Below are 27,311 nucleotides of genomic sequence, written 5' to 3' on the forward strand. Positions count from 1 at the left end.
AGACCAGGGTCTAAATGGGAAATTGGCTTTATTTACCTCAGTCTTGACTCAGAGGAACAAAGAGCCTTTGGGGAAGGAAAAGAGGTAAAATTGGTTGCTAGGTTAGGAGCCAGAGAGAAGGTAAAACTTTAAAGGGTAGGAAATGACTGGCAATCTGCCTTTACATAGTTCCTAGGCCTTCGGGATATGTGTCTGGAGTACCTTGGGTGATTGTCTTTGAAGGTCATTGCCCCACTGGTAAAATCCATTAGTGATGTAGTATCACAAGGATGAATAATACCCTTGGTATTCAGCAAGTCAGCACTCTAGGGTTCCCTCTTCCCATCTTCAGTCTCTGCCTCTAGGAATAAACCCCCAAAACATGCTTTTTCCCAGGCCAGTTTCCTTAGTTTCTCTTTAGGGAAAGAAAGGAAAGGAAGAAGAAAGAGAAAGCATTAGAGATTCCTGGGGAGTCTATGTCAACAGTTAGCAGGGAATCAGGAACAGGAGGAGCTCTGCAAAGGAGAGATGCAGCTATGGTGAGACCTGGTAGCATACAATGTACAAAGGAGAAAAGCGTGGCTTTATCTGGGCCCTCCTGTCTGAGAAGTGTTCTTCCAGTTCCTAAGGCTTGATAGGTTTAGGTCAGGTTTTAGGGCACCTGGGGGGTGGAGGGAGGAACACCTATTTTCATCCTAGTCCAAGGAAGGTCAATAGCACAAAATCTTAGAACAGTTCTCAGACTTAAGTGTGGCTGTGAGGAAGTTTCAGACAGAGCACAGAGGAATTGGGGAAAACAGGTTGGAAGTGGCAAGCTCTGGAGAAATTGCAGTTTCTCACTCTCAGGATCCCTGGGTTTGGGAATGCGGGGCTCCCATCCCTGGGTTCCTCTATTACTGGGGTCTCTAAAAGAAGCCAAGAACAAATGGGGAAAGGAGGCAGGAGAGGAGACCCTTAGGGTTTTCTCCCGGATTTGTGCGCAGCGCCTCCCCGCGGCCGCTCCGTGCGGCTACAGAAGTATTTGGTGACCCGCCGGCGGCACTGCTCGCAGCGAACAGCGCAGCACCAGTGGAACTTGCAGTTGCAGCTGGACACTGTCTCTGCGCGGCGCTCCTCCACCGCCAGCCCGCAGTCCCCGCAGAGGCGGCGGCAGCTGCGACGCTCCCAGCGGCCGAGGGCCCGTCCGCGTCGCAGGCACTCTCGGCCTTCGGTGCCCAGCAGCCCCAGCGTTTTGTTTTCCAGGCAGTAATCCGGGGAGTCCTCCAGGTGCACCAGCTCGCGGGTGGAGATGGAGCGGAAGGTGTCGGCGATGGCGCCGCGGCCCGCCGCGCTGTTGCCAGCGCCCTGCAGCAGGTCCACCTTGAGTGCTGCGTGGTATTTTTCCTTCAGGTGCGCGCCCACCTCGCGGAACTCAGGTAGCTGCAGCCAGCAGGTCTGCGTGGTGCAGCTGCCAGACACGCCGTGGCACTTGCACGTGCGTTTCATGGTGCCCTTCACCGCCTGGGGAAAGAGCTAGGAGTGAGGCCCGGGATTAAGCGTGTGGTGAGCCTCTGCCCCTGAGGGCTTGTGAGGTGTCTAGCTAGTCTACTCGGCCAGCTCGCTTGGTTACCTCATTTTCCCCATCTGTTAACTGAATTTAAGAGTTGTCCGCACCTGGGGCTGGCAGTGGATGGACCCAGCTGTCTAATCCCAGGGGCTGCGGGACTCACCTTGCGGCCAGCCTCGTTATTGTGCAGGTTCATGGCTGCCCGTGCATCCTGTCCTGTTTCCAGAGCATCGACGAACTGCTTGGAAATTGCCTCTCCGAAGCCCACGTTGTCACTGCAGCCTCCCCACAGCCAGCCTTGGCCCCCTGGAAAAGGGCGGGGGGAGGAAAGGTCATTGACAGGGGGGTGCGGAGCCTCCTGGCCTGCTGTTCCTAATTGGGTTGGTGGGTCCGGTATAGGAGAGGATTAAAGTTGGGCGAGTGCCCTGTATCCGGATTAGTTTCAATCTAGATTTGTTTTTGCCACTTTTGCGCTCCACTTCCAGCCTCAGCCAATCCCCTGCTCAAGGCTCCATGACGTAAGTAGTTGTTGAATGGATTCTCTGCAAGGTGCGAGCGCGCTTCTCCGCATACAGTGCTCTAACCCATTGGGCAAAGGGTGCATGTGCCCTGCCGGTGATTGAGGTCCGGACGGGACAAAATGTCACGGAGCATTCATTGAGAGGGAGACACCGGCGCAATTGAAATAACGTGGAACAACCAAGGTGGAAATTGATCGGGAGGGCACAGAGGATTGAAGAAGGCAGTGGAGGTAAAGGGTGGAAAGTAGACCGGCCTGGGCACCATGAAAAGAAGTTCCCCTTATGTTTGAGAGAAGGAACAGAGGATTGAGTCCTCAGAGTGGTGTTCCTTTATTATTATATTATTATTATCATTATTATTATGTTTAAATTAAGGAAACCATTCAATGTGAGAAGAGGTTCCCAAGCTACATGTAGTCTGGTTTGTCACTGTAGGGTTTGGGTTCAAACTGGTTCACCCATCTTCAGCATGATTTTACTCATATTTAGAAGAATACAACTTTTCTTCACCCCACCAAGCTACCCACCAACCTTTCATTCTTTAAGTGAACTTAACTGGCCTGTGCTACCCATCCCCCCATTGCTACTCACCCAGTTGCCCATTGCGGGAGTCATCACAGCCACAGTTATCAAAATCCCCAAGGCTGCAGTTTCTAGTCAGGGTGTACATGACTCCAGCAGAACTGATGGCATGTACAAATGCTGTCTCCCGATTAGCTGTCAGGAACCAAAAATCCAAAAGTTAGGGGGAGGGATTGCAGCCCGAAGAAATGTCTGTCATGGTACTTTTCTTTAATACCATGATCATACCTTCATTTCCCAGCTCTCATCCTATTCCCCCATCTTTAAAATGTGTCTTACCCTTTTCCAGGGTCTGCTCCATCCCTGGCCTTAGCCTTACTCCTCTCCCTTCCTGTCTTTGCAGGCCACACATTTTATGACTAGGTGGCTAGGTTACTGTTGACACATAATTGTAAAGGATTTAGATGGAAAAGAGCCTGAGGAAGAAATGGGGAAGATGAATCTAAAGGCTAGGTTATAAAGTACCCATCCCCACTTCCTCCTGGACCATTGGAGTCTAAGAGGCATGTGTAGTTAGTCTTGAAAAGAAACTCTGACTAGCAGTTCTTTCATTTTTTGGCATGGCGACTCTATCTTCTCCATGGGAATCTGGTCTCCAAGTCATTTTCCACTTGCCCGGTACCTCTGCTGAGCCTGCTGAAGGCGGGGGCTAAGAGGTGTAGTAATTATGACCCCCTACCTACCTCCTGATGCTACTTATATTGTGAAGAAACCTTTAGCCAAATGGAAGGCCAAGGATGGCATGGGATTGAGGGTAATGCAAGGCCCATTCATTGAGCGGTGACAGTGTTGGGGAACAAAGAAAAAAACCTCTATAGTACGAAAGAGGAGGTGGAAAAGGAAGGAGAAAATCTTCCAGGGAGGGAGATGACCTGAGAGAAGAGAGCAGGTAAAGAATAAGGGTGTAGAGGAGTCAGAGGGCCATCGCTGGGGCTCTAACCTGTGACCAGGGGGTCCAGGGAACTGTGGCCAAAGCTTTCCTTACCACTGCGAAGCCCGCCATGGCTGGACAGCTGAAGGGCTCTCTCGGGGCAGTTCCAGCGATCCCAGGCAAACTGATATTTGCATTCTTCAATACCACTCTGAGCGCCAGCTGCCACGCTGCTGGAGTAGATCAGGTAAGCCTGCAGGGACACAGGGGTCAAAATTGATACTGAACTTAGGAGGCATTTGCTCTAACCTGGTCAAGCACCTCTCTTCCTGCCCACTCTCCCATCCCACTAAAATAATGATGGAGTGAACACTTTAAATATGCTATCTCATTTAACATCACAAATAACCTTGTGAAACAGGTACCATTTTATAGACTAGGAAACTGAGGCTCAGAGAGGTCATTTGCCCAAGGTCTCACAGCTAGCAAATGGCAGAACTAGAAACACAGTTTTATCAGACTGTAGTCCCCACTATCCTTTATTCATTCTACTGCCTCTCCAAAATGAGCACAGATCACATAATTCATGAAATTTCATCTATTTTCATGCCATTACTATCTTAGAAAATTACATTTTGGAGCTGGAAATGCCCTTCCACGTACAGATCATGTAATACAAATTCCAGCAGTTTAAAGTTGGGACATTGTATCCCACTATGGCACTGAGAAGGATGTGTGACTTTGCAGCCTGACACCCATGAAAGGCTGTTGACTTTTTTTTTTTTTTCCGAGACAGAGTCTTGCTCTGTCACCCGGGGTAGAGTGCAGTGGCATATCATAGCTCACTGCAACCTCCAGCTCCTGGGCTCAGGGATCCTCCTACCTTAGCCTCCCAAGTAGCTGGGACTACAGGTGCACACCACCATGCCTGGCTAATTTTTTTGTATTTTCAGTAGAGATAGGGGTCTCACTCTTGATCAGGCTGGTCTTGAACTACTGAGCTTAAGCAATCCTCCCACCTTGGCCTCCCAGAGTGCTAGGATTACAGGTGTGAGCCACTGTACCTGGCCCAAGGCTGTTGACTTTTATGGCTCTGGAAATTCTGGCCATAAATTTAGAATCAGTGCTCCTGAGTTCTTGGCACTGACATTAGTTTGCTGTGTGCTTTTGGGTGTGTCCCTAACCCTCTCTGGGCCTCAGTTTTCCTATCTATAATGTATGTAGCATAATAAAAGATGTGTACATGGTGAAAAGAAATAGACATGTATAGTCTTTGGTCAACACACTAAGATTAGTGAAATCTGTATTAATAAAAGGAGTTTTTCTTACCTTTGGACCAGTCATCAGGAAATTGTTCACTGACCTAGAAGGGGAAAAAAACACAAACCACAGAGTATAATGGAGAGACACTAACTTGTTTCTGCTTCCAAGAGTTGTAAGGGTTATTTCAGCAAATATAATTGATAGAAAGAAAAGGAAACTAATTTCACCAAGGAAACATTGTGCATAAAAACCTACTAAAAGAACTTATTTAGTTAAAAAAAATTAATAAAAGTATTATGATTTCCTTGGATTTTTAAAGTTAGTTAAAATTCCCCATACCATAAAAATTGAGAATAATGTTTGATTATTATTTTGCCATGGGGTGGGGAGAGAGCTAGCATTAACTCATGATTGTGTACCAGATGCTCTTCTCTCAGTATTTTACATATTGATCCTGTTAAATCCTTACTGTCTCAGGCATTATTATCTCTTTCGCAAATAGGGACTCTGAGACTCAAGAAAAGTTAAATATATGTTCGATCTGACCCAGCTAATGAAGGAAGCAGGTTTAAATCCAGGTTCATACTCCATGGGATTTTAGAAGGATAGTTCTCTAATCAGGAAGAGGCAAACAGTGGAATATCTTTCTAGGGATTGAGTCACCATTAAATTCCAAAAATATATACTCTCATTCTGGAAAATGGTTTAGCTGTTTCTTTTAAAACTAAAAATAGATTTGCCACATGACTTAGCAGTTGCACTCTTGGGCATTTATCCCAGAGAATTTTGTTCTCGGTCCAAGTCACTGCAAAGATCTAAAAATAAAATTTTTTTAATAAAAAAAAAGAAATTTTTACTCAGATGCTCATACTTAGATGTTTTATTCATAATAGCCCCAAACTGGAAACTGCTCAAATGTTCTTCAGTGGGTGAATGTTTAAAAAAACTGTGGTACATCCACACCACGGAATATTACACAGCAATAGAAAGAAAAGAACTTCATGCAATTACGGAGGCTGAAAAAAAAAAAAAAAGGAAGGAACTATTGATAAATGCAACAACTTGAATGAACCTCAAGGAAATTATGCTGAGTGATTAAAGTCAATCCCAAAGGATACATGCTGCATGATTCTATTTGTATAACAGTGGTGAAATAATGTAAAGCTGGAGAACAGATTAGTGGTTGTCAGAGATTTGGGATAGGGGGTGGGTGGGCTATAAAGAGTAACATGAGAGAGTCATGGGAAGATGGTAGAGTTAAGTGTTGATGACTATGGTCATGGTTACACAAGTGGCAAAGTTGCATCAAGCTACACACACACATACACACGCATGCACACTCAAGTACCTACAAGTGTATGTAAAAATGGTGAAGTCTGAATAAGCTTTATGATAATGTACTGTGGTTGTAAGATGTTAACACTGAGGAAGGTTGGGGCCAGGGTACATGGGACTTCTCTGTACATTTCTTTGCATCTTTTGCAAATCTATAATTATATAAAAATGATAAGTGAAGTATATATGTACATACATGATCTGCAGTGTTAGAGATTTGGAGAATGACTTCAGGATAGGCATTTGAAAATCAAAATGTGTTATCTATTACCATTCTTTATCAATTATAATGTAAGACAGTAACATGGGAATCATTATGTATCATTCCGTGAAAGTTGATATGCCCCTGCAATTCCGAAGGCTGATAAGATGCTGTACGTCACCAGAAAGGAGACGAAATGAAACAGACCAAGAAAGTTTAGTCTCTTGTCAGAGGCCAAAAAGGCTTGGCTGACTCTTTTCATACAAAACACACACAACACCTAAAATGTGAGTAGTTTTTGAAAAACACTATTAACAAACTGGGAGGCTGCCATATGAAAAGCTGAAAAGGATTCTGAAAGAGATGTAATAGAATTTTAGAAAATCATAACAGGTTACAAAATCTAGCAAAACTGAGGCCTACGCAGGCAAACTTAAGTCAACTGAAAAGAAGCACTATTCTTTTGGGGGTGGTAGTACAAGCAAAGCACAAAAATAAATTCAAAATTATTTAAATGAATTCACAATTGCCAAAGCCATCATGGGTTTGGAGATAAATTTCTGATCCTTAAAGATTGATGTCAGAGGAGTCAGCCAGGCCCTTGGCCTCAGGGAAAGGAGTCTAATCTTGACATTAGGAATAATTTTCAAAGATTTTGGACATTAGCAGATCTGATAGAGGCTAGTTCCCATTTTCCAAAAGACAAACATTATCAGGAAAGAAAACAAAACAATAAAACAAAAATCAAGTGACAAAGGAGAAAGGTTTGTCATAAGTCTGCATGAAGATTCTTCCTGTGATAGGTTTCTAAGTTGGAATGACAGGGAGGGATGGGCAAGAGACACTAGAGAATTCTTCTTTCCTAGAAGATCCTACCATATGTATTTATTTATTTATTTTAGGCCCTCTGGAAAATCTTAGGATGATCCTACAATATGTAAAGATTTGTATGTGCTGGTCTAGCCCAACTGAGTGATGAATCAGATTTAACTGAGCACCTGTCATGGGGACAAAAGTGTAGGCCTTATTTGTACAACATTCCCATAAATTGATTTGTGTTGTTAACCTTTGAGTTATTTGCAGACCTATTTGAACCATCTGGCTGGCTTACTCATATTCAAAATATCCTATAGTAAGAAAAGACAGTGTGTCCTGTGGTGAGCATCAAAGGAGGAGGATCTTGTTCTTGAATAATGAGACAATGGTATGGTGTCCTTTTGCAGGGTAAAATATAGATTGCAGAAAGCGTAATGAGTGTGTATTGTGAGAAGATGCAAAGAATTTAAGTGTTTGTATGGATGCCACCTAGGGACAGTCATATGCCTGAAGGAAAGATGCTAACAAATGTGGAAGATATAAATGTTTAACAGGTGGAGGCTTCCCTACAGACAGAACATGATAAAACCAGTATCCTCCTAGATGGAGGTACAAGCTTCCCACTTCCCATGAGGATGTATAGTTGCTGATGATACTACCCAAATTTGGGGCCATTCAAAGGGTTTATGCTTTCCTGGACCCTCCCAACTATTCTCAGACCTTTTCTTGAACTCTAGACTTGCCTATCCAACTATATTCTTGACATCTCCCCTTCCATGTTTAATAGGCATCCCAAACTTAACATGTCCAAAACTGAACTCCTGATCCTTGCTGCCACCAATCCAAGCCTGTTCCTTATGGAATCTTCTCCATCTAATAAAGGACAGTTCCTCCTAGTTACTCAGACAAAAATCTCAAGGGTCATCTTTGGCTCCTTTCTTTCTCTCTAATCCTGTAATCAGTCTGTCCTCAAATTCTGCCATCTCCAGCTCAAAATGCATCCAGAATCTAACCAATTCTTTTCTTTCTTTCTTTCTTTCTTTCTTTCTTTCTTTCTTTTTTTTTTTTAGGCTGGCAAAGATTATTATTATTGATTATTAAATTATTATTACTGATCCAAAATCATTCACTTGGATATTTCTCTAGTTTCTTTCTACTGAAATTCCAAGTAGTTTCATACCACCATCAAAATGACTGCTTCAAGTGGTGCTGTCAAAATGGCCGTATTGAAATGTTTTCTATCCAAGTAATGTCCCACTCATTTTGCTGAGTCACCACACTTTTTTCCTAAGCACTTTTCCCTTGAGGAAACCTAATTTTTTTTTTTTTATTTCAGCTCATCATGGGGGTACAAAAGCTCAGGTTATATACACTGTCCATGTCCCGCCCATCCCCCTGAGTCAGAGCCTCAAGCGTGTCCATTCTCCAGACAGTGCACCTGGCACTCACCATGTAGTCATACCTCCATCCCCTCCCCCCACCCCCCACCTCCCCGACTCAGCACCTTCAAGCATGACCATTCCCCAGACGGTGCTTTTCTTTTTTTTTTTTTCAGAGACAGGGTCCTGCTCTGTCACCCAGGCTGGAGTGCAGTAGCATGATCATGGCTCACTGTAGCCTCCAACTCCCCCACTCAAGCGATCCTCCCACCTCAGCCTCCCAAATGAATAGCTGGGACTACAAGCACAAGCCACCATGTCTAACTAATTTTTCGTAGAGACAAGGTCTTGCTCTTGCTCTTACTCAGGCTGGTCTGGAATTCCTGGCCTCAAGCCATCCTCCTGCCTCAGCCTCCCAAAGTGCTGGGATTAAAGGCATGAGCTACCATGCACAGCCCAGAATCTGACCAGTTCTTAACACCTTCACTGTTGTCACCTTTGCTCAAGCTGTCATTATCTTTTGTCTGGATTATTGTGAAAACCTACCAATTGATCTCCTTGCTTCCACCCCTATTCTACCACATTCTATTCTCAAAATGATTCATCCCTTTAAAGATTAATGCCTTTAAAATACAAATCAAATTTTGCCACTCTCTGCTCTAAGTCTTCTAATAATTTTCTATCTCATGCAGAGTAGAAGTCAAATTCTTATCGTGGTTTCTGAAAATCCTTCTGGGCTCCGGTTATGTTTTTGAACTGATCTGCTCCCTGCTTGCTGCTCTGCTCCAGCCATACTGGTCTCCTTGTTTCTCTTCCACACCAGGTGCTCTCCAGCTTCTTGCTGTACTTGCTGTTCTCTCTTCCCAGAGTGCTTTTTGCCCAGATATCCACACAGCTTGTTCCTGCACCTACATCAAATGTGTCATGCTCCTTGAGGCTTTCTGTCATCATCCTGTTTAAAACTGCAACTCCCCATTCCCTTTCTCTGCCTCATTTTTTTCTATGGTGCTTTTTATCATCTGACCACTTTGTGTTTTACATATTTATTTGTTTAGTGTTTGCTTCCTCCCACTAGACTGTCAGCTTCATTAAGGCAGTTTTTTTTTTTTTTTTTTTTTGGTCCATTTTGTTCATCAAGTATTACCAGTGCCTTGAGCAGTGCCTGGGAATAAAACACTTCACAAATATTTGTTGAATGAAAGAATGATGGAACCCACATTTAGGGTTCAGAGTAGGAAAAAATATCATCTAAGAAAACTCAGAAGGAGCAGCTGTCTAGAAAGATAGGGAGATAGGAGAAAATTCCTCATTCATGCCCATGGTTTTAACAATTATGATTATGTGATGTCTTCCGAATCCTTACCTTCAGCCCTGACTTCTGGCTTGAGATCCAAAACTGCATTTCCAAATGAATGCTACATTTCTCTACTGGGGATGTTTCAAATTTTAAGACAGTATATCTAAAAGCTAACTTATCTTTCCTGCCAAACTAACCACTTCTCCTGACTTTACTATGTTTTATTAATGGAACCACTAATTTCCAAGTTTCTCCCAATCTGCTGTCACCATCCAATCAGTTACCAAGATTTGTGTGTATTGTACCCCTATCATATTTTTTACATACCAGCTCCCTCTTTTCTGCTCTCACTATCACAGTTTTAGTTGTGGCCTCCAACCTAGGCCACTGTAGAAGCTCTACTAATTGACTTCTCTAATTACAATCTTTATCCCATTCCAATCAAGTGTATAGTCTGCAAGTAGATCACTCTTCTGAAAGCCTGATTCTGATGTCACCCTTCTGAGGACTATCTTCCATAGTTCTCCAACTTTTGGCACTCAAGGTCCTCCATAACCTGACCCTACATAACCTTTCCAACCTTGTTTCCCATTAAATATCCCTACTTGTCTAATCCTCTAGTCAAGCTGAACCAACTATTCGTGGACATCCATACATTCATGCCTCTATGCCTTTCCTCATGCTGTTCTGCTAAATCTTACCTATTCTTAGTATTTTCAATCAGTGGTGCTAGGACAACTGGATATCCACATACAAACGAATGAGGTTGGATTCTTACATCATACTATCTATAAAAAATAATTAAAAATGGACCATAGACCTAAATGTAAAACTCTTAGAATAAAGGTTAGGTGTGAATTTTTGGGACCTGGAATTAGGCAATAGTTTTATTGATATGATACTAAAAGCACAAACAACAAAAGAAAGCATAGATAATTTGGACTTCTTCAAAATTAAAAACTTTTGTGCTTCAGAAAACACCATTAAGAAAGTGAAAAGACAACTCACAGAATGGGAGAATATATTTGCAAAGCATATATCTGATAAAGGGTTAATATCCAGAATATGTAGAAAACTCCTAAAACTCAACAACAGAAAAACAAACAATTCTATTGAAAAATGGACAGAGAGGGCTGGGCATGGTGGCTCACACCTGTAATCCTAGCACTCTCAGAGGCCCAGGCGGGAGGATCGTTTGAGCTCAGCAGTTAGAGACCAGCCTGAGCAAAAGCGAGACCCCGTCTCTACTAAAAAAATAGATATTAGCTAGACAACTAAAAATATATATATATAAAATTAGCCAGGTATGATGGCGCATGCCTGTAGTACTAGCTACTTGGGAGGCTAAGGCAGTAGGATTGCTGGAGCCCAGGAGTTTGAGGTTGCTGTGAGCTAGGCTGACGCCACAGCACTCTAGCCCAGGCAACAGAGTGAGACTCTGTCTCAAAACAAAAAAAGAAAAGAAAAGAAAAGAAAAGAAATGAAAGAAAAATGGGCAGAGAACTAGAATAGATATTTCTTCAAAGAAGATATACAAATGGCCAATAAACACATGAAAAGATGCTCAACATCATTAGTCATCAGCAAAGTACAAATAAAAAACACAACAGAAGTTCACACCCACTAAAATAGCTAAAATAAAAAAAGACAACAACAAGTGTTGGTGAGGATGTGGAGAAATCAGAACCCTCACACATTGCTGGTGGGACTGTAAAATGGTGCAGGCACTTTGGAAAATAGCCTGGCAATTTCTCAAAAGGAGTTACTGTATGACCCAGCAATTCCATTCCTAGGTATGTACTCATGAGAATTGAAAACATGTGTCCAAAAAATACTTGTACATTAGTGTTATAGCAGCATTATTCATAATAGCCAAAAAAAAACACCTAAATGTCTAAAATGTGGTATGTCTGTAATAGAATATTTTTCAACTGTAAAAATAAGTATTGATACATGCTACAACATGGATGAACCTTGAAAGTAACATTCTAAGTGAAAGAAGCCAGACAGAAAAAGGCCATAAATTATACAATTCTATCTATATGAAATATTCAGAATAGGCAATTCCATAGAAACTGAGTAGATTAGCAGTTGCTGGGGGTTGAGGAGAGGGGGAATGTTGGGGAGTGACTGCTAATGAATAAGGGGTTTCTTTTGGGGGTAATGAAAATGTTCTAAAATTGATTGTGGTGAGGGTTGCACAAGTCTGTAAATTTGCTAAAAACCATTGATTTGTACACCTTAAAGGGGTGAATTTTATAGGGTATGGATTATATCTCAACAAAGCTATTATTTTTAAGATCTTACTTATTCTTGAGTAAGTACTAGTTCAAAAGCCACAACCAGCACTTCTTGAGGTCTCACAGCAACTTTCTTCTGCCTCATATTAAGGTTTTCCTTTCCTCCCTTTTACAGGCTGCCTTAATTATCTCTGTATACCCTCCAGATCCTAATCTAGTTGGTACCTTGAACATAGTAAGTACTCTATAAAAATGGATTGAATTAGAGGGTTTTGAAAAAATAGATGGAAGGATCATCAGATGCAACAGAAATTTTGAGGAGAAAAGGGACTGCAAAAAGGTTTTGAGGAACATGAGAAGGAAGTCTGTAGCAAGCCAGTGCTCCCATCAGTTTTTTAATGTAATGAGCAGACAACTGTGCCACATTAGCAGATGATCACACAACAAGAATAATAGACAGTGAGCACCGAGCATATGTACACAGAGGTTAGCGTTATAACCAAACCATTAGCAAAGTCAATCTGATGCACTTAATGCTATGTATAATTGTTATCGTGCTTCATAGTAATTAGGCATAAGTGGTAAGCAATTTACATAAATAACTATAGTTAGTTATGCTTTTACCCTGCCATGTAAAAATTTTATAATTGTTTCTTCTCCTTTTGTTAGTCTTCCTGTGTATATGTGTGTGTGTACTGATATCACATAAAGCTTAATTATATGACATAGTAATAGCTAACACTTATTGGGTATGTCAGGAACTCTTCTAAGTGCTTTACCTATAGCATCTTTTTAAATTTCCATAGCAACTCCCCAGGGTGGGTACCATAGTTTTTACTGAGTGTTTATTCTATATACACCAAGTATTATTTTAAGTGTTTTACATATTTTAAGCTCACATAATTATCACAACAATTATATGAGGTAGAAACTATTATATCTTCCATTTTACAGACACAGAAACTGAAACATAAAGTGGTTAGCCAGCATCTCAGAGCTAGTTAAGCAGTAAAGCCAGGACTGGGACCTGAGCAGGCTGATTCTAGAACACATACTGCTCAACTGCTATGCTTTTCCCAACCCATATTTCCCTTGCTCTTATTCCACCTGCTGATCCAGGATTCCTGATTCCTGAAAAATTCTTGATAAGTATTTCTGGGAGGCCTAAGTGATCCTAAGTGATGTTTTGCACACATTCATAAATAAGCCCACTTAATGATCACATTGTCTCTGCTACTTTTTTTTTTTTTTTTTTTTACAAATGGGGTCTCACTCTGTCACACAGGCTGGAGCGTGGAGTGCAGTGGCTGGATTATAGCTCACTGCAGCCTTGAACTCCTGAACTCAAGTGATCCTCCCACCTCAGCCTCTCAAGTCACTGGTATTACGGGTATGTGCCACTGTGCCTGGACTTGCTACTTTTTTATCCCTTCATTGCTCCAGCCCTCCCTTCTGCTTCCATGTCCATAAGACAATCATAACTGCCAGGCACAAGCTCTGCTTCATCTGGGAGCTACCACATCCTCTGGGAATGCTTTCTGGAGACTGTTGCTGCTCACACTGGGTTCTATGTATAGCAGAGTGAGACAGAGTAGGGACAAGCAAGTACTAGAGGACCCGGTGTGCAGCGGTAGTGGAGGGGATAGTCATGCATTGCTTAATGACAGGGATATGTTCTGAGAAATTTGTCCTTAAGTTATTTTGTCATTGTGCAAACATCATAGAGTGCACTCACACAAACCTAGATGCTGTAGCCTGTTGCTCCCAGGCTACAAACCTGAACAGCATGTTACTGTACTGAATACTGTAGGCAGCTGTAACACAATGGTATTTGTGTATCTAAACATAAAAAAGGTACAGTGAAAATATAGTATATAAGATTTTTTTAAATGGTACACATGTATAGAGTGCTTATCATGAATGGAGCTTGCAGGACTGGAAGTTTCTCTGGGTGAGTCAGTGAGTGAGTGTTGGGTGAATGTGAAAGTCTAGGACATTAAACTGCACACTGCTATAGACTTTATGAATACTGTACACTTAGGCTACATTAAATTTATTTAAAATTTTTTTCTTTCTTCAATAATAAGTTAACCTTCGTTTACTATAATTTTTTACTTTATACACTTAAATTTTTTAACTTTTTGAGTCTTTTGTAATAACACTAAAATAGCTTAAAATACAAACACATTATACAGCTCTACAAAAATATTTTCCTTCTTTATAGTCTTACTCCATAAGCTTTCTTCTATTTTTAAAATTTTTTCCTTTTTTTTACCTTTAAAATTTTTTTGTTACAAACTTGGATACAAACATACTTTTTTGTTACAAACTAGGACACAAACACACTAGGCCTACACAGGATCAGGATCATCATTATCACTGTCTTCCACCTCCACATCTTGTCCCACTGGAAGGTCTTCAGGAGCAATAACATACATGGAGCTGTATCCCCTATGATAACAATGCTTTCTTCTGGAATACTTCCTGGAGGACCTGCCTGAGGCTGTTTTACAGTTAGCTTTTTTTTTAAATAAGTAAAAGGAGTATATGCTAAAATTACAATTAAAAGTATGGTATAGTATTATAAATACCGAAACCAGTAACACAGTCATTTATTATAATTATCAAGTATTATGTTCTATACATAATTGTATGTGTTATACTTTATATGGCTGGTAATGTAGGAGGTTTGTTTATACCAGCATCATCACAAACACGTGAGTAATGTGTTGAGCTGTGAAGTTAGGATGCTACCATGTCAGCAGGTGATAGGAATTTTTCAGTTCTATTATAATTTTATGGAACCACCATTGTACAGCAGTTCATTGTTGACCAAAACATCATTATGTGGTGCATGACTGAATATAGGAGCTCTCTGTATATTCTGCTCAATTTTTCAGTAAATCTAAAACTGCTCTTAAAAAGTCTAGTAATTTTTTAAAAGGGACAAATGTCTTTATCTTACTTTTATACCAATACCATGGTGTTTTTGTGTCTTTTAACCACCTTTAGAATTTTGCATTTCCATTTGGGTATCAAAAGGATCATTTGTGCACAGGGTCTTATAGAGTTTTAGTAAAATAGTTTTCTCAGGTTTTGCTTATAGTATCCCTCCTAGCAACCCCCCAACCCCTCCATTTGTCTGTAACCAAGGGGCTTGCTAAAAAATTCAAGTGATAAGCTTCATTGCTGGATCTTCTCAGTTCTCTTCCTTAAGAGCAACTGCACTCTTGGGAAGATTCCATAATCACCCATTTAGATAAACTTCTGGTACTCGCAGCCCTACTAATTTTCCTGATATATTCACATATGCTAAATCTAAGTGGTAGGTCCAACTTGGAGCCCCTTTAAAGGTTGGTCCTTTCAAAGAGTGCCATCCTTGCAAAGAAATGGGAGATTTTAAAAAAAAATACATTAAATAGAGTCTCTCTGGTGTTGTGTTGATACCATTCCTAGGCTCAGCCTTCAGGGACCTCATGCTAAAAGTGCCTTGCTCACCCAAGAGCAGTGTGCATTGGCCTTAGCACGCTGGCCATTGTTGATTCTCCCATGCTGGACTTCTTCCACCTGTATAATGACTCCCTGGAGAATGAGCACCAGTGCACTTTCTGATTTTAGGGACGACTCTTTAAGATTCTTTAGTACCTTGGGAGCTGTCAGTTTCCACTGATTCAAAAGCAGACACATGGGGATTAGGGTCTGGCCATATTGAGGATCATTCCTCAGTAAGACTCTGACTGAAGCTCTAGCCCTTCTGTAGTACCCAAGAGCCTGAAGAGAGTGGCTTTGGTGACAGTATCTCTCCCAGACTTGTCCCTGGCCTTACTGTGAGTTCTAGTGGTGAAGGGCACAAGCAATGACCATGCTCTACCAACTCCCATTAACTGTCAGGTGGCCATAGTGCCTGGCTTAGACAGGACTTGATTCTTTCCCTATCTTGCTCCTGTTTCATGGAGTCTGTCTTGCTTTCATATTCTTTTAGAGGTGTTCTATCAGCCTAGGACAGTGGAGGACAAAGTGTCAAGTACAGGAGACTCCTCTGAGGGAGTTTATTAAACATAAAGACTCTTGGGCCCCAGCTCCAGAGACTCTTTTTCAGTGGTGGTGATGGGGGAGGAGGGATAATGAGTGGAAGGGACCTGCATGTCCAAGTCCCTGAGATAGTTTCACTGCAGATGACCCTTAGACACCCCTTGAGAAACACTGGGCTAGAGGGAAAATAGGGAAATGCTTACAAGCATCTAATACCTAAGTCATAATTTGAGGGCCTAGGAAACTCAAATTATTTCTTTAATCTTCTGGGAAAAAATGGCTGTTCCCACTGCAGCACTAACAAATTGGTGGGTATTCTCTTTTTTGTATCTGGATGGAGCACTTCTGGTTTTGGTAGCTCCCAAATCTCTCATTGGTCATTGCCTTGAAGAGATGGGTCTCTGACTGCACTGAGTATTAAAGTCATGGATCTCTTTCCTTCCTTGCAGATTTTCTTTGTAGTATAGAGTGTTCTTCTAGCAATTACCACTGACTTGTTTATGCCCATCTTCCCCAGTCAGGAATAAAATATTTTTGGGGGTGAAATATGCCTACAAGGATTCTGAGTCTTTGTCTAGGGGCCATCTGTCCTCTAGATCCTCCACTCATGGAAGTCTTTAATGCCAGAGCTATTATTTTACATTCTTAGACCACCTCTGCACTCTTGTCACCAATCCCAAAGTGAGTCTTTAACTCACTCTTTGGTCTATACTTTTTTCTATACACTTCTAAGGTCACCTCATGCTTCTTCCAAGTTAATTTATCAACAGCAAGAATTTGAGATCTCTCTCGTTTATTCTGAGCTCTCACAGTGATGTCCCACTGTAAATAGCTTCTGCTGACACCTGCTCCTACCGAGGCTGATTAGCCAAACTGTGTCCTTTTGTCCTTGTCTTCACCACCTTCCGCCACAGCTCCTTTAATATGAACACTTACAAGGAATTTCTTTTCCCTTCCTTTCAATGTCTGTCAAAGTCCTTGCTATTCTCTTTGTTACTAAATATCTTTTCAACTGTTGTTAAACAGCAAATGGATACTGATGCATTAGTAGTTTTGAAGCTGTGGGTAACCTCTAAACCAGAGCCCTGTGGACTTTATATCATTGCCTATTGCTTCTCTGCTCTGGGGGCCTGTCAACCTTACAACACCTCAGTGGCTATAATCTAGCCAAAATCTAGCCACAGGTAAAAATTCTTTTATTTAGGGCACTATAGCTCCTTAAACATCCCCGTCTTTCTGCATTATGTGGCTTCTCTCATGGGCTATATTGTCTCCCGCACTGCCTATTCCTTAATCAGCCAGATCCTCAGTAAGATTTTTTCCCAGGGAGCTGGGACAGGAGGGGAGGGACTTTGGATCAACCCAAATACAAATGCCACAGCTTCTGTTTTAGCTCTTGGAAAGTCTCCAAGTTTCTTTTCTTTCATTTGTTTGTTTGTTTGTTTGTGTGCTTTGGTTGTGGTTTTTGTTGTTTCTTTCTACCTAACATTCATTATCCATAGATACACATACACACTAATAGACAAAGCCCTTCTTCACCTGATACCATTTGAAGAAGTTTACATTATTTTACCACCTTAGCAAGTTCACAGAAAATTGCAAGTTCCCATTCTCTGTCAATTTTATCTAATTGTGGACAAGGGGTTTAAGCCAGTATCCAATTAGTTTCAACCATTTCTTCCTATTTTGGGGCATTTCTCCAAACTAGCGTAGCCCATGAGATGGTTTGTACAACATCACATTGGATGGGTAGCAGTTTAGTGGCCATGGTGAGAACACATGCCTGATTACATAAAGTCCATGGCACAGATGGGCACTGGACCAAGAGTGCCAAGCATCATGCTACATTTAGACTAACTCCTCCCTTTGCAAAACTAGGACCTTGTTACTAAGCCAGTTTTTTTTTTGTTTTTTTTTTTTTTACTAAGCCAGTTTTGTGTGTTGGACTTACTCTATCCTTAGTATGAGCATTCTTTCCCAAGAAGCTATGTAGTCTCACGTCTTGCAGGCCAGACTCACTAGTTTGCCAGTTGTGCCTTGATGTATTTGAAGCCCAGTGGTTGATGTAGCTTAGACATAAGGTAGGGTTACTCTTTTCCCCACCCTACACATAATTTTAAAAAGCAAAGTTCTGAATTTGAACCTCCAGAATTTGATGTTTTCTTCTCAACATCCAGGACTTTCATCTTAATGCCCTCTGATCCCTTCTTTCTTTCCGTCTGTTTTAACTTTCCCCACAAGGCTTTCAGTAACATTTTTGGTTTCTCTTTACCCTTTAATCCCATCTCTCAAGGTCCATAAAACGTCTCTGAGTCATGAGGCTCTGTTTGTCCTACTCCAGGAGAGACCATCTGAATACCGTAATTGGGGTGATGGCCCAAGGGGAAGGAAGTGGTAGTGAATGAACACAGATTGCAGATCTTCTCCATCTAGAGATCTGGCACAGATGAAGTACAAGGAAAAGGGATAAAAAGGTTAAGGGGACGGTCCAGAGTAGGGATGCTGCCTGGAGCTATAGCTAGAAGGTGCTCCAGTGACACAACTTTCTCTTAGAATGAGTTTCTGACAGCAGCTTTTCACTCCATAGAACTCTCAAGATGCCTTAGGCTGGGGAGAGCCCAAAGATAGCTCTTTCTGAGTAAGTTTTCTTGTGACTCTTTCTGTCCTCCACGATATCTGACCCACAGAACACACACGCACAAACACACACAGAGATATGTACACACACACCTACAATTAAATAGAGGGTAGATCTTACTAAGAACTGTGAAATAATACCCCATTATTCCAAAATTTTTCTTCACTATTCCTCTCTGAGAATACCTGAGGGTATTTAAATTAGGAACAATTCACTGTACTATTACAGTTAAGTTTAAAATGCAAAATTTTTTCCAAGAGTGAACAGTGCGACTAATTTTTATTCATTCTAAAGCAGAAACAATTGAAATCAGGCTTTCCTATTTAGCCAGGGGAAGGGAATAGGAAGTAGAAGGTACAGGATATCTGAAGTCTTGAAGGAAAGAGAAGTATTAAGAATTTCTAAGACAAATTTCCTCCTGCTTAACAATGTGTCAAGAGAGAACAAAGCTGATATCAATGGAGAGATCTATTTCAGTAGGGCCATGGAACAGAAGCCAGATTACAGAGCGTAAAGAGTTATGAAATGAAAGCAGCTGGTGTCGACTCATTGGAGGAGTATGGCATTGAAAGGAAAAAGACAAAGGAGAAATGACTGCAGTGGAGATTGGAGCCCAGGGAAGGTTTTTGTCAAGATGAATATCAAAGGAAAAATTCGGGAATGGGTACTTTGCATCATATTCCCCCATATCTATTTCACTGATTAAATTCCATCTCTTTCTTCAAAGGGAGTTCAGCCCTGTAAATAATTCTAAAAATATTTTTTATAAATGTGAATTTTCTATATAATAATGCAATGTCCCAAAATATGAAAAAAAAAGCCTTATAAACCAATTGGCTAAAAAATTAAATAGGTGTGTCAGTTTTATTGGTAGTATTTATATTAATATTACTTTTTACTTATATTTAATACTTAATATATTTAATACTTATGTTAAGTATTAAATATATTAAGTACTTATATTTAATACTTATATTAAGTATTAAAATCCTACATTATTTCAAATCCAGCCCTTGCCATATAATTATTGGCAAAGGCCATGTAATAGCCCACAGGATGAGTGTGTACCATGGATCTCTGTAAAACAATCTCAGGCAGATTCCTTCCCAAACAAATCACAAATTTTCAAGGCATAGTCTTTTCCCCTGCAGCTGACATGTCATTTGTATTCCAGGATATTTTATAGAATGATAGGCTGTCTTTTCTTGTTCTCATTCCCTTACTTCTTTATGTATTGTAGCAAGCTCTGAGAAACACTGAGCTACAAAACGTTTCAGCACTTAGCATCTAAATGAGGATTCTAACGGAGAATAAGCTGTACTCACTTTCTTTTCCTTGGTCTCTAAGTGAAAGCTGCTAAGGAACAGCTCAAGCCACTATTCCCAGAAAGCCTGGGCTCGCAGGACCTTCTTCCACAGTCATTACAGAAGCAGAAAATTTTGTTTTGTCTTTTTCATCTTGTTACCTGGCTCCCTGTAGTACAGACTTTAGAAAATATTCATGTTCTTAATTGCATTGATGGATACAATACCAGTTTATTTCAGTATAGTAGAAGGTAGGTGTATGTGGTAACTCTAAGAATTATCCTGTAAAATAACTAGGTGAATAGTTCAAGGTAAGAAAATTGAAAGGCTTTGGCACTTTAGTAACATTTTCACTACTTAATGGAACTATATTCAAATGGATGGTAAAAATGTTCTCTCCCCAGTCTGATCCAACTATCCATTTCTGTTGCCTTTGCTAATCAGCCACAGCTCCAACAGAAATAAACTCAAACATGTATTTGAATGACTTATCTTCTTCTGCTAATTTGTATTCTTGGTTTTCCCCCAAAGGCAATCATATCTTTACAATGTTCCCCAAAATTCATTCTAATTATTGTCCTAGATTTCTCAGACACAGGATAGAAGATTCCTTTTCCTAGCCCTCTTCTTTCTATTTTGAACCATGGTAGTATTTGGAAGATTTAGACTAAGAGAGATATATGCAGTTGAAAATGCTACAGAAAGTATAAAAACATGATTGGTTAAGGATTGATAACAGTTGAAGCTGAATTATGGGGGGGTTCATTATATATGCTGTTCTCTCTGCCTTCATAAAAAAAAATTTCCAAATCATAAAATTTTAAAAACAGAATGCCCCTGAAGCAATAATCTAGAGAATCTGAGCTCCACCAGATGCCTAGGATTAAGGCAAAGAAATGTCAGAGTGGATAATGTGAACAATTTATTGGTACATTATTTATTATTCTGAATATTGGTATGGAATGAAACCTTCAAAGTCTAATATGGTAAACCTGAAGAGCCTGAGTACAGGAAAAGAACTGAGATCTATGGCAGCAAACAGTGATTACAGTTTTGAAAGAAGAGGAAATTCCTACTTATGTAGGGTGGTTTAAGTTTGGCCAGGGGAACATAAGAATTTCATCTATAGAGTTGCATAGAAAGACCAAACTATTGTCCCTCTCATAAGGTCTTATTGGGACAACTGGAACATAACTTTATACTATGCTGGTACCAGAGGATGATGAAGTTGAGAAAACAACCTATTAAAAAGTGAATTTGGACAGGTCAGATAATGGTGAACTTAAATCATCCCCTTATGGTCTGATTTTCTCTTAGTCTGGAGAAAATTCTAACCTAAGAAGCATACAGAGAAATAAAATGATCGATAACAAGGGCTTACAATAAAGATTGAGAAAAACAAACCATAAAAGTTTGGCATATAATGAGACTGGAGAGTCTGTCCGAAGTGAATGGTAGTTTCTTTTGAGAGGCCCTTGGAGTGTAGGTATATTTCAAACGGGAGGCAATGGGGAATGTTATTTATGTGAACCAAGCTCAGAGTTTCCCCCAACTGTTAACCCAGCCTTTACCTAGTAAAAAAAAAAATCTGCTTTCTGAAAAATAAGGATTTATCTTAAGAAAAATCGTATTCACTGCACTCTCTAAGCCATATGAATTCTCCTCTACCTTTCTGATGGAAATAGAATCATTAGAGCCCAGGAAAAAGGAATTTTATTAATCGTCCTAAGAGAGAATAGCATTGCCCAATATAGAGCAGCATTAAACCAATTGTCCCAGCTGGGAAAAAGAAAAAAGCAATCTCTTCCATGGATGAGAGGTTTGGATTAACACTACTTTTCTTTTGGTTCTTTTTTATGCCCCATTTGTCTCTATGTCATATCACAAAAAGGAAGTCCTTTTTGTGTCATATTATCCACCAAAAAAAAAAAAAAGAAAGAAAGAAAAAAGAAGAAGAAGAAGGTGCACCTCTAGAGCATCTTCCTCATCACTTGCACAAACTGGGTTCATAAGAAGAGCTGTAATGAAGCGTCTTTTCCCAGGATCTCATAGCCTTTGTTGTTAGTAATAATTATGATAATAATAGTTATTATTGTCTTTCACAACAGGAGACATACAGACTCTGAAAGGAAAAACATAGGGCTCAAGTTGTTGAGGAAATCAATGATAAAACTGGGAATTAAACTTCTCTGGTCATGTTTTGAGCCCTCAGGAATTCCTACAGCGTAGCTGCTAATCTAGTCCATCTCAGAGTTACTCCATGCACATTTTTTTATGGACCAGGGAAGCTATTACATATGTGACTCTTTTTTTATTTTCTTTCTTTCTTTCTTTCTTTCTTTCTTTCTTTCTTTCTTTCTTTCTTTCTTTCTTTCTTTCTTTCTTTCTTTCTTTCTTTCTTTCCTTCTTTCTTTCTTTCTTTCTTTCCTTCCTTCCTTCCTTCCTTCCTTCCTTCCTTCCTTCCTTCCTTCCTTCCTTCCTTCCTTCCTTCCTTCCATCTTTCCCTCCCTCCCTCCCTGCCGTCCTTCCTTCCTTTCTTTCTTTATACATGGTCTTGCTCTGTTGCCCAGTAGAGTGCAGTGGCACTGCAGCCTCCAACTCCTGGGCTCAAGTGATCCTCTCCCCTCAGCCTCCAGTGTGTCTGGGACTACAGGCACACACCACCATGGCTGGCTAATTTTTTTATTTTTTGTAGAGATGAGATCTGACTGTTGCCCAGGCTGGTCTCAAACTCCTGACCTCAAGTGATCCTCCCATTTTGGCCTCCCAAAGTGCTAAGATACCACGCCTGTCCAGGATATGTGAGTCTTTTTTTATTGGTGTATTATTGTCTAGATTCCAAAGCAGTTCCTCACATCTTACTTTTTATTTCTCTAACTTCAGAGATTCCGACCTCTTCGAGGATGAGACTCCCTTCCTAATGTGACAAAGTTTAATGGATGCTCACTTGATTGTACTTGTTCTTTTGCATCTGCTGGTGGGAAAAACTCAGCATGAGAAAAACTTGTGCTCACTTCGCCAGCACATATACTAAAATTGGAACAATACAGAGAAGATTAGCATGGCCCCTGCACAAGGATGACATGCAAATTCGTGAAGCGTTCCATATATATTTTTTTTATTTAAAAAAAGAAAAGAAAAAGAAAAAAGCAAAAAACTTAACGTGACAAAAAACTATCAGGAATTCAATAATTTTTAAATGAGTTTGTATTTTATTGTTCATAATATACATTTGAAAATAGGAGCACATATGTGTGGAGAGCAATAATTTTGGCTATACACAATGATTAGTGAGAAGATGGATTCCTACAATAACTGATCTCTTTGCTAATCAGGGGTCCCACATGTTATTATCAGATGAAATTTTAAGAGCCATAGAAAGGTTACTCTAATAACATAAAAGTAGAGAACCAAAGGATGATGTTTTTCAAAAGCTGTCTTAAAATTCAAAGATTTTAGATAAATGCTTGCCCTACTGCAGAAGAGAAACTGACCCTGTTTAAATCCCTACTACAGACCTTTAGAAAGACGTGGAGGTGGTAATCTCTGTTGAAGACTGAGAGCAGAGCCATGATTGATCTCTGTGTCCCAGTGCGTCTTTCTCATTTGGTGAGTGAGTTAGGCAGAGAGAGAGAGTAAGAGATGGACAGAACTGGGCAAGACCCAGTATTTTCATGAGACATCATTTGGAGTAAAATGGGGTCAGCTGTTAATGAAAAAACATTTTCTAGGTCTATTTATTCTAGATGAGTAAGTGCATTGGAAGAAAAATCAAACTGGTTGATCTCTGACAACAATTATAATTATTACCCTCGGCTTGGCTGTATCATGCATTCCCATTCTCTCTCTATTTTTTTTTTTTTTTTTTTGGAGCCATAAGAATTAAGAAAAACAAATTCAAAGAAAAGATTTTTCTCAAGTCACGGAAGAATAATTCTCTTCAGAATTGTCCCAACAATAAGAAACTGTGAAAAAAATCTTTTTTAAAAAACATTATCTTGTACTGATTTACCTAGTAAAACTGCATATGATAAATGATTGTCATCATTATTTTCTCCCTTTCAACCCTAGAAATTTCTATTGATGGACTCTTTCAGACAGTAATTTCAGACAAGCCTACAATTGAACAGCCAAGCAGAAATTGTGGTTCTGTATTTGTTAAATGCTTTTGAGGTCCTTACATAAAAGGTTGATAATAAAGTATTAAGAGAAACATTTCAAAGGCTGTGCTTGGTCAAATTTTTCTGCATGGCACAAAGGGGAAGATGACCTTATGCAAAACCCTGATAGTTTCATTACAAAAATTATCAAGATTTAATGTTAAAGTTAAAAATCACTTTTCAAATGCTATTAAAACCAGATTCTTGGCAAAGTATAAATGTTTAATTCAAATTGAGGCTTATAGGAAAAGCAATTAAAATCTAATTCATTACACAGGAGATTTGTACATTTTCTCCTCAAAGTCAGGCAAGGCAAGAAGGGGTTCTTAAACCCTGTTTTTAAATTAGAACTTTCTTTCACATCCCTTTTTTTCTTTTTCTTTTTGAATCCAGACACTTGAATTTGGACAGACAAGCAACCCAGCCACCTTTCAGTGTGGCTGTGTCAGTATCGGAATGAAATGAACATGACCCCCTCCAGCAGGGAAGGGAACACACAGTAAAGGTATTTTTTACAGAACAATTCTTCACACCACCCTGGTGACTAGGAAAAGGAATCTTGTGTTTCTCTTTTGCTGATACTGAATCAGCTGAAGAATACCATGAACATCAGTAGAAATGCTCTGAAATAGTCTCCTCTCCCTTTTGTCTTTTTGTTCTCATGAAAAGGAGAGAAAAGAGATTTTTTTTGAACATTGAAATATTTAATTAAAATGCCAATTAAAAATGGACCAATTATTTGGTGGTTCAGTTTATAATCAGAAACGTTGCCAATTATCACATCAACTTGCAAATAGTTGTATTAAGTTGGCATACTTCTTATCAGCACTCCAATAAAGATGGTTATACTCATTTATGATAAGAATACACTCTCAATAATTAGCACAAGATGCTTATTTCAGCAAAGAAAGTCCTATTCTTGCTTCCTCAACAGTTTATGTAGCAATTGGATTTATATCTTGGATAAATAGATGGTCAAAATGAGAACTGATCAAGGGAGAGACTGAGCTTATATCTGAATTGGAGAGAAACTCCAAACACCCTAGCAACCTGCATTCTGTATGTTATTATGTGCTTTCTTATTAACAGTTAGATGTATAGATACTTTATATGGTTTCCTAGAGCTAAATGAGAATGGTGATAATATTCTCTATCATTTGTGCAATGCTTTATAGTTTACAAGTTTACTTTCACATATATTATTTGATTTTCTGAGCAATTTAGAAATTTTTATAAATTGAACAAATTAAATTTGTAGAGAAGTTTAGATTTTGAAAAATATCTGGTTTTAACCATGTTTGTTAACCCAATACTAAGTCAGTAGTTCAAATAAATTTTTAATGCCTAGGAAATGATACTGTGAGCAGTTAGAGTATTCTGAAAAAATTAAAGTCAGAAAGTACAAAATAAGATCACATTGAATTTTGTCTCCAGCCTTCATCTCAAGATCAGATTCAACACATAGTAGAACCTGCTTTGAGACACCTCCTCTTCTCCTCAATACTGACATCAGGATTTGGTAAAAAGGGCTACTGTACATTTCCCCCAAATCACTTGGAATATTTGTGGTATAGCAATTTATAAAAATAGGAACCCTTTATCTTTTAATCCTTCATTGGTAGGGGTTCTAAAGATTTATTGAAATTAGCCACAAATTTAGGAAGAGCCCTATTCCACAGGACAGTTTTTTCCAGGAGAGATCTCAAGGTTTCCTACATTTCCAGAAATGAAAATGACTTTTCTCCAATATATTACATACGCTTACCTATTCCTAGTTCCAGGTAGGAGTCCAGATTACTTACCAGGTATGGCTGAGTGGGAGGACACAGGTGAAAAGAAAGATGCACACAGAAGGCTTCATAAGAAACATAATCCTCTGGAGTGACAGAGAAAATTCTAAAAAATAGAGAGATAGAGAAACAAGATGGGAAGTATTCTCCTCAGAGGTAGTGGGATGGAATTCTCAAAGCCCAACTTCCTTGGTGTGTAAGCGATCCCAAACAGAGTTAAGGGGAGGTGAAATGGAGCTGCCAAACGTCCAAAGAAGAGATTATCTACTTAATTAAAGTTTTTTTTTCCTCTCTAAGTCCTTCAGCCAATCAGAACTCAAGTGCCAGAAAAAGATTGAGTCGATCAAAAGAACACTCCAGGATCCTCCCAGACAAATGCAGAAGAAGGGGACCAGGAGAAAGAGGACAAAGAAAGAAGGGGGGTGGGGGGAAGAGACATAGCAAATCCCTTCTACATAATCACTGCGTGGAGTCTCTCTTTCCTCCCTCTTGCCTGTCCCCTCCCACCACACCACAACCTTCCCCCACCCACGCACACTCACACACACACACACACACATACACACACACACACACACACACACAGCCTAGTCCCCAAAAGGGATTTAGAAGGGTCTGTGCTTTCCCAGTTGTCCTTTGTAGCGCTTTGAGACTGAATTTGCATTCAGAATAGCTTTCTTCAGAAAAAAAATAGACCATGTACTGGTGAACCTCAGGCCCTCTGATTTGAGCATGTGGGGACACAACTCAACCGTCTTGTGTATTCTCTCTCTAAGTTAGAAAGATCAGGAAACTTCAGGAACTTTTGCGTCACACGATTACTTATCAAACACTTATTACATTGCCAGCCGTACACTAGGCATTGTGGAAATGTTTAAAAACAAAAACATAATTTCTGCCCTAAAGACATTTATAACTTAGTAAGGTGATAATAAAAGAATGTAGTTTCAGTAAAGTATTAAATTGCTTAAAAATGACTACAATCGTGCAGGCTTATTTAGGGGAGGTTTTCTGAAGGAGGAATGTGAGTTTCAAAGAGGGGATGAGATTCAAAGTGACCTCAAAATCCTTACCCTCTTCAACTCAGGCAGTAGGGCCATGAGGACACTCAAGCCCTTGCTCACACCTCTGAGTTGCGTCCTGTCCGTCTGTTCCCCTAGGGAGGAGGGGTTGCCTCTGTCACAGTGCAAATGCTCCTCAAGGGCTCCAAACTTATTTCCATCTGGCCACATCTTCTGTTTCATCATCCATATCACCTTTCTTAAGGGCTCTCCAGAGGCCATTATTCTCTTCCTTTTCCTTGTTCCTCTTGTTTCTGAACCCTCTCTGGCCAGATCTACACTGGCAAACTGAACT

General features: G+C 40.1%; 1 protein-coding gene and 1 non-coding gene across 2 annotated transcripts; one reads left to right on the plus strand and one right to left on the minus strand.

Annotated features, from left to right (window-relative positions):
- On the minus strand, positions 1–26,190 carry WNT8B (Wnt family member 8B). Its single transcript, XM_045568631.1, has 6 exons — positions 25,968–26,190; positions 4,829–4,862; positions 3,614–3,752; positions 2,638–2,763; positions 1,689–1,831; positions 1–1,479 (listed from the first exon to the last, which is right to left on the minus strand). Exons 1-6 carry the CDS (start codon positions 26,033–26,035, stop codon positions 934–936), a joined length of 1,056 nt encoding a protein of 351 aa, XP_045424587.1. The 5' UTR covers positions 26,036–26,190; the 3' UTR covers positions 1–933.
- LOC123650540 lies at positions 23,012–23,118 on the plus strand. Its single transcript, XR_006739398.1, has one exon. It is a non-coding gene; the product is annotated as a U6 spliceosomal RNA (small nuclear RNA).
- Positions 26,191–27,311: the final 1,121 nt, after the last annotated feature.

This window comes from Lemur catta, chromosome 14 (assembly GCF_020740605.2).
Source record: "Lemur catta isolate mLemCat1 chromosome 14, mLemCat1.pri, whole genome shotgun sequence".
NCBI classification, from domain to species: domain Eukaryota; kingdom Metazoa; phylum Chordata; class Mammalia; order Primates; family Lemuridae; genus Lemur; species Lemur catta.

Bases quoted from the DNA above. Each gene is read 5' to 3' on its own strand.
- WNT8B (XM_045568631.1), bottom strand. From the start codon at position 26,035: ATGTTTCTTATGAAGCCTTCTGTGTGCATCTTTCTTTTCACCTGTGTC. The intron at 4,863-25,967 runs GTAAGTAATCTG...TTCCCCTTCTAG, and splicing joins CTCCCACTCAGCCATACCTG to GTCAGTGAACAATTTCCTGA. The intron at 1,832-2,637 runs GTGAGTAGCAAT...GCCCTTTTCCAG, and splicing joins CTCCCGCAATGGGCAACTGG to GGGGCCAAGGCTGGCTGTGG.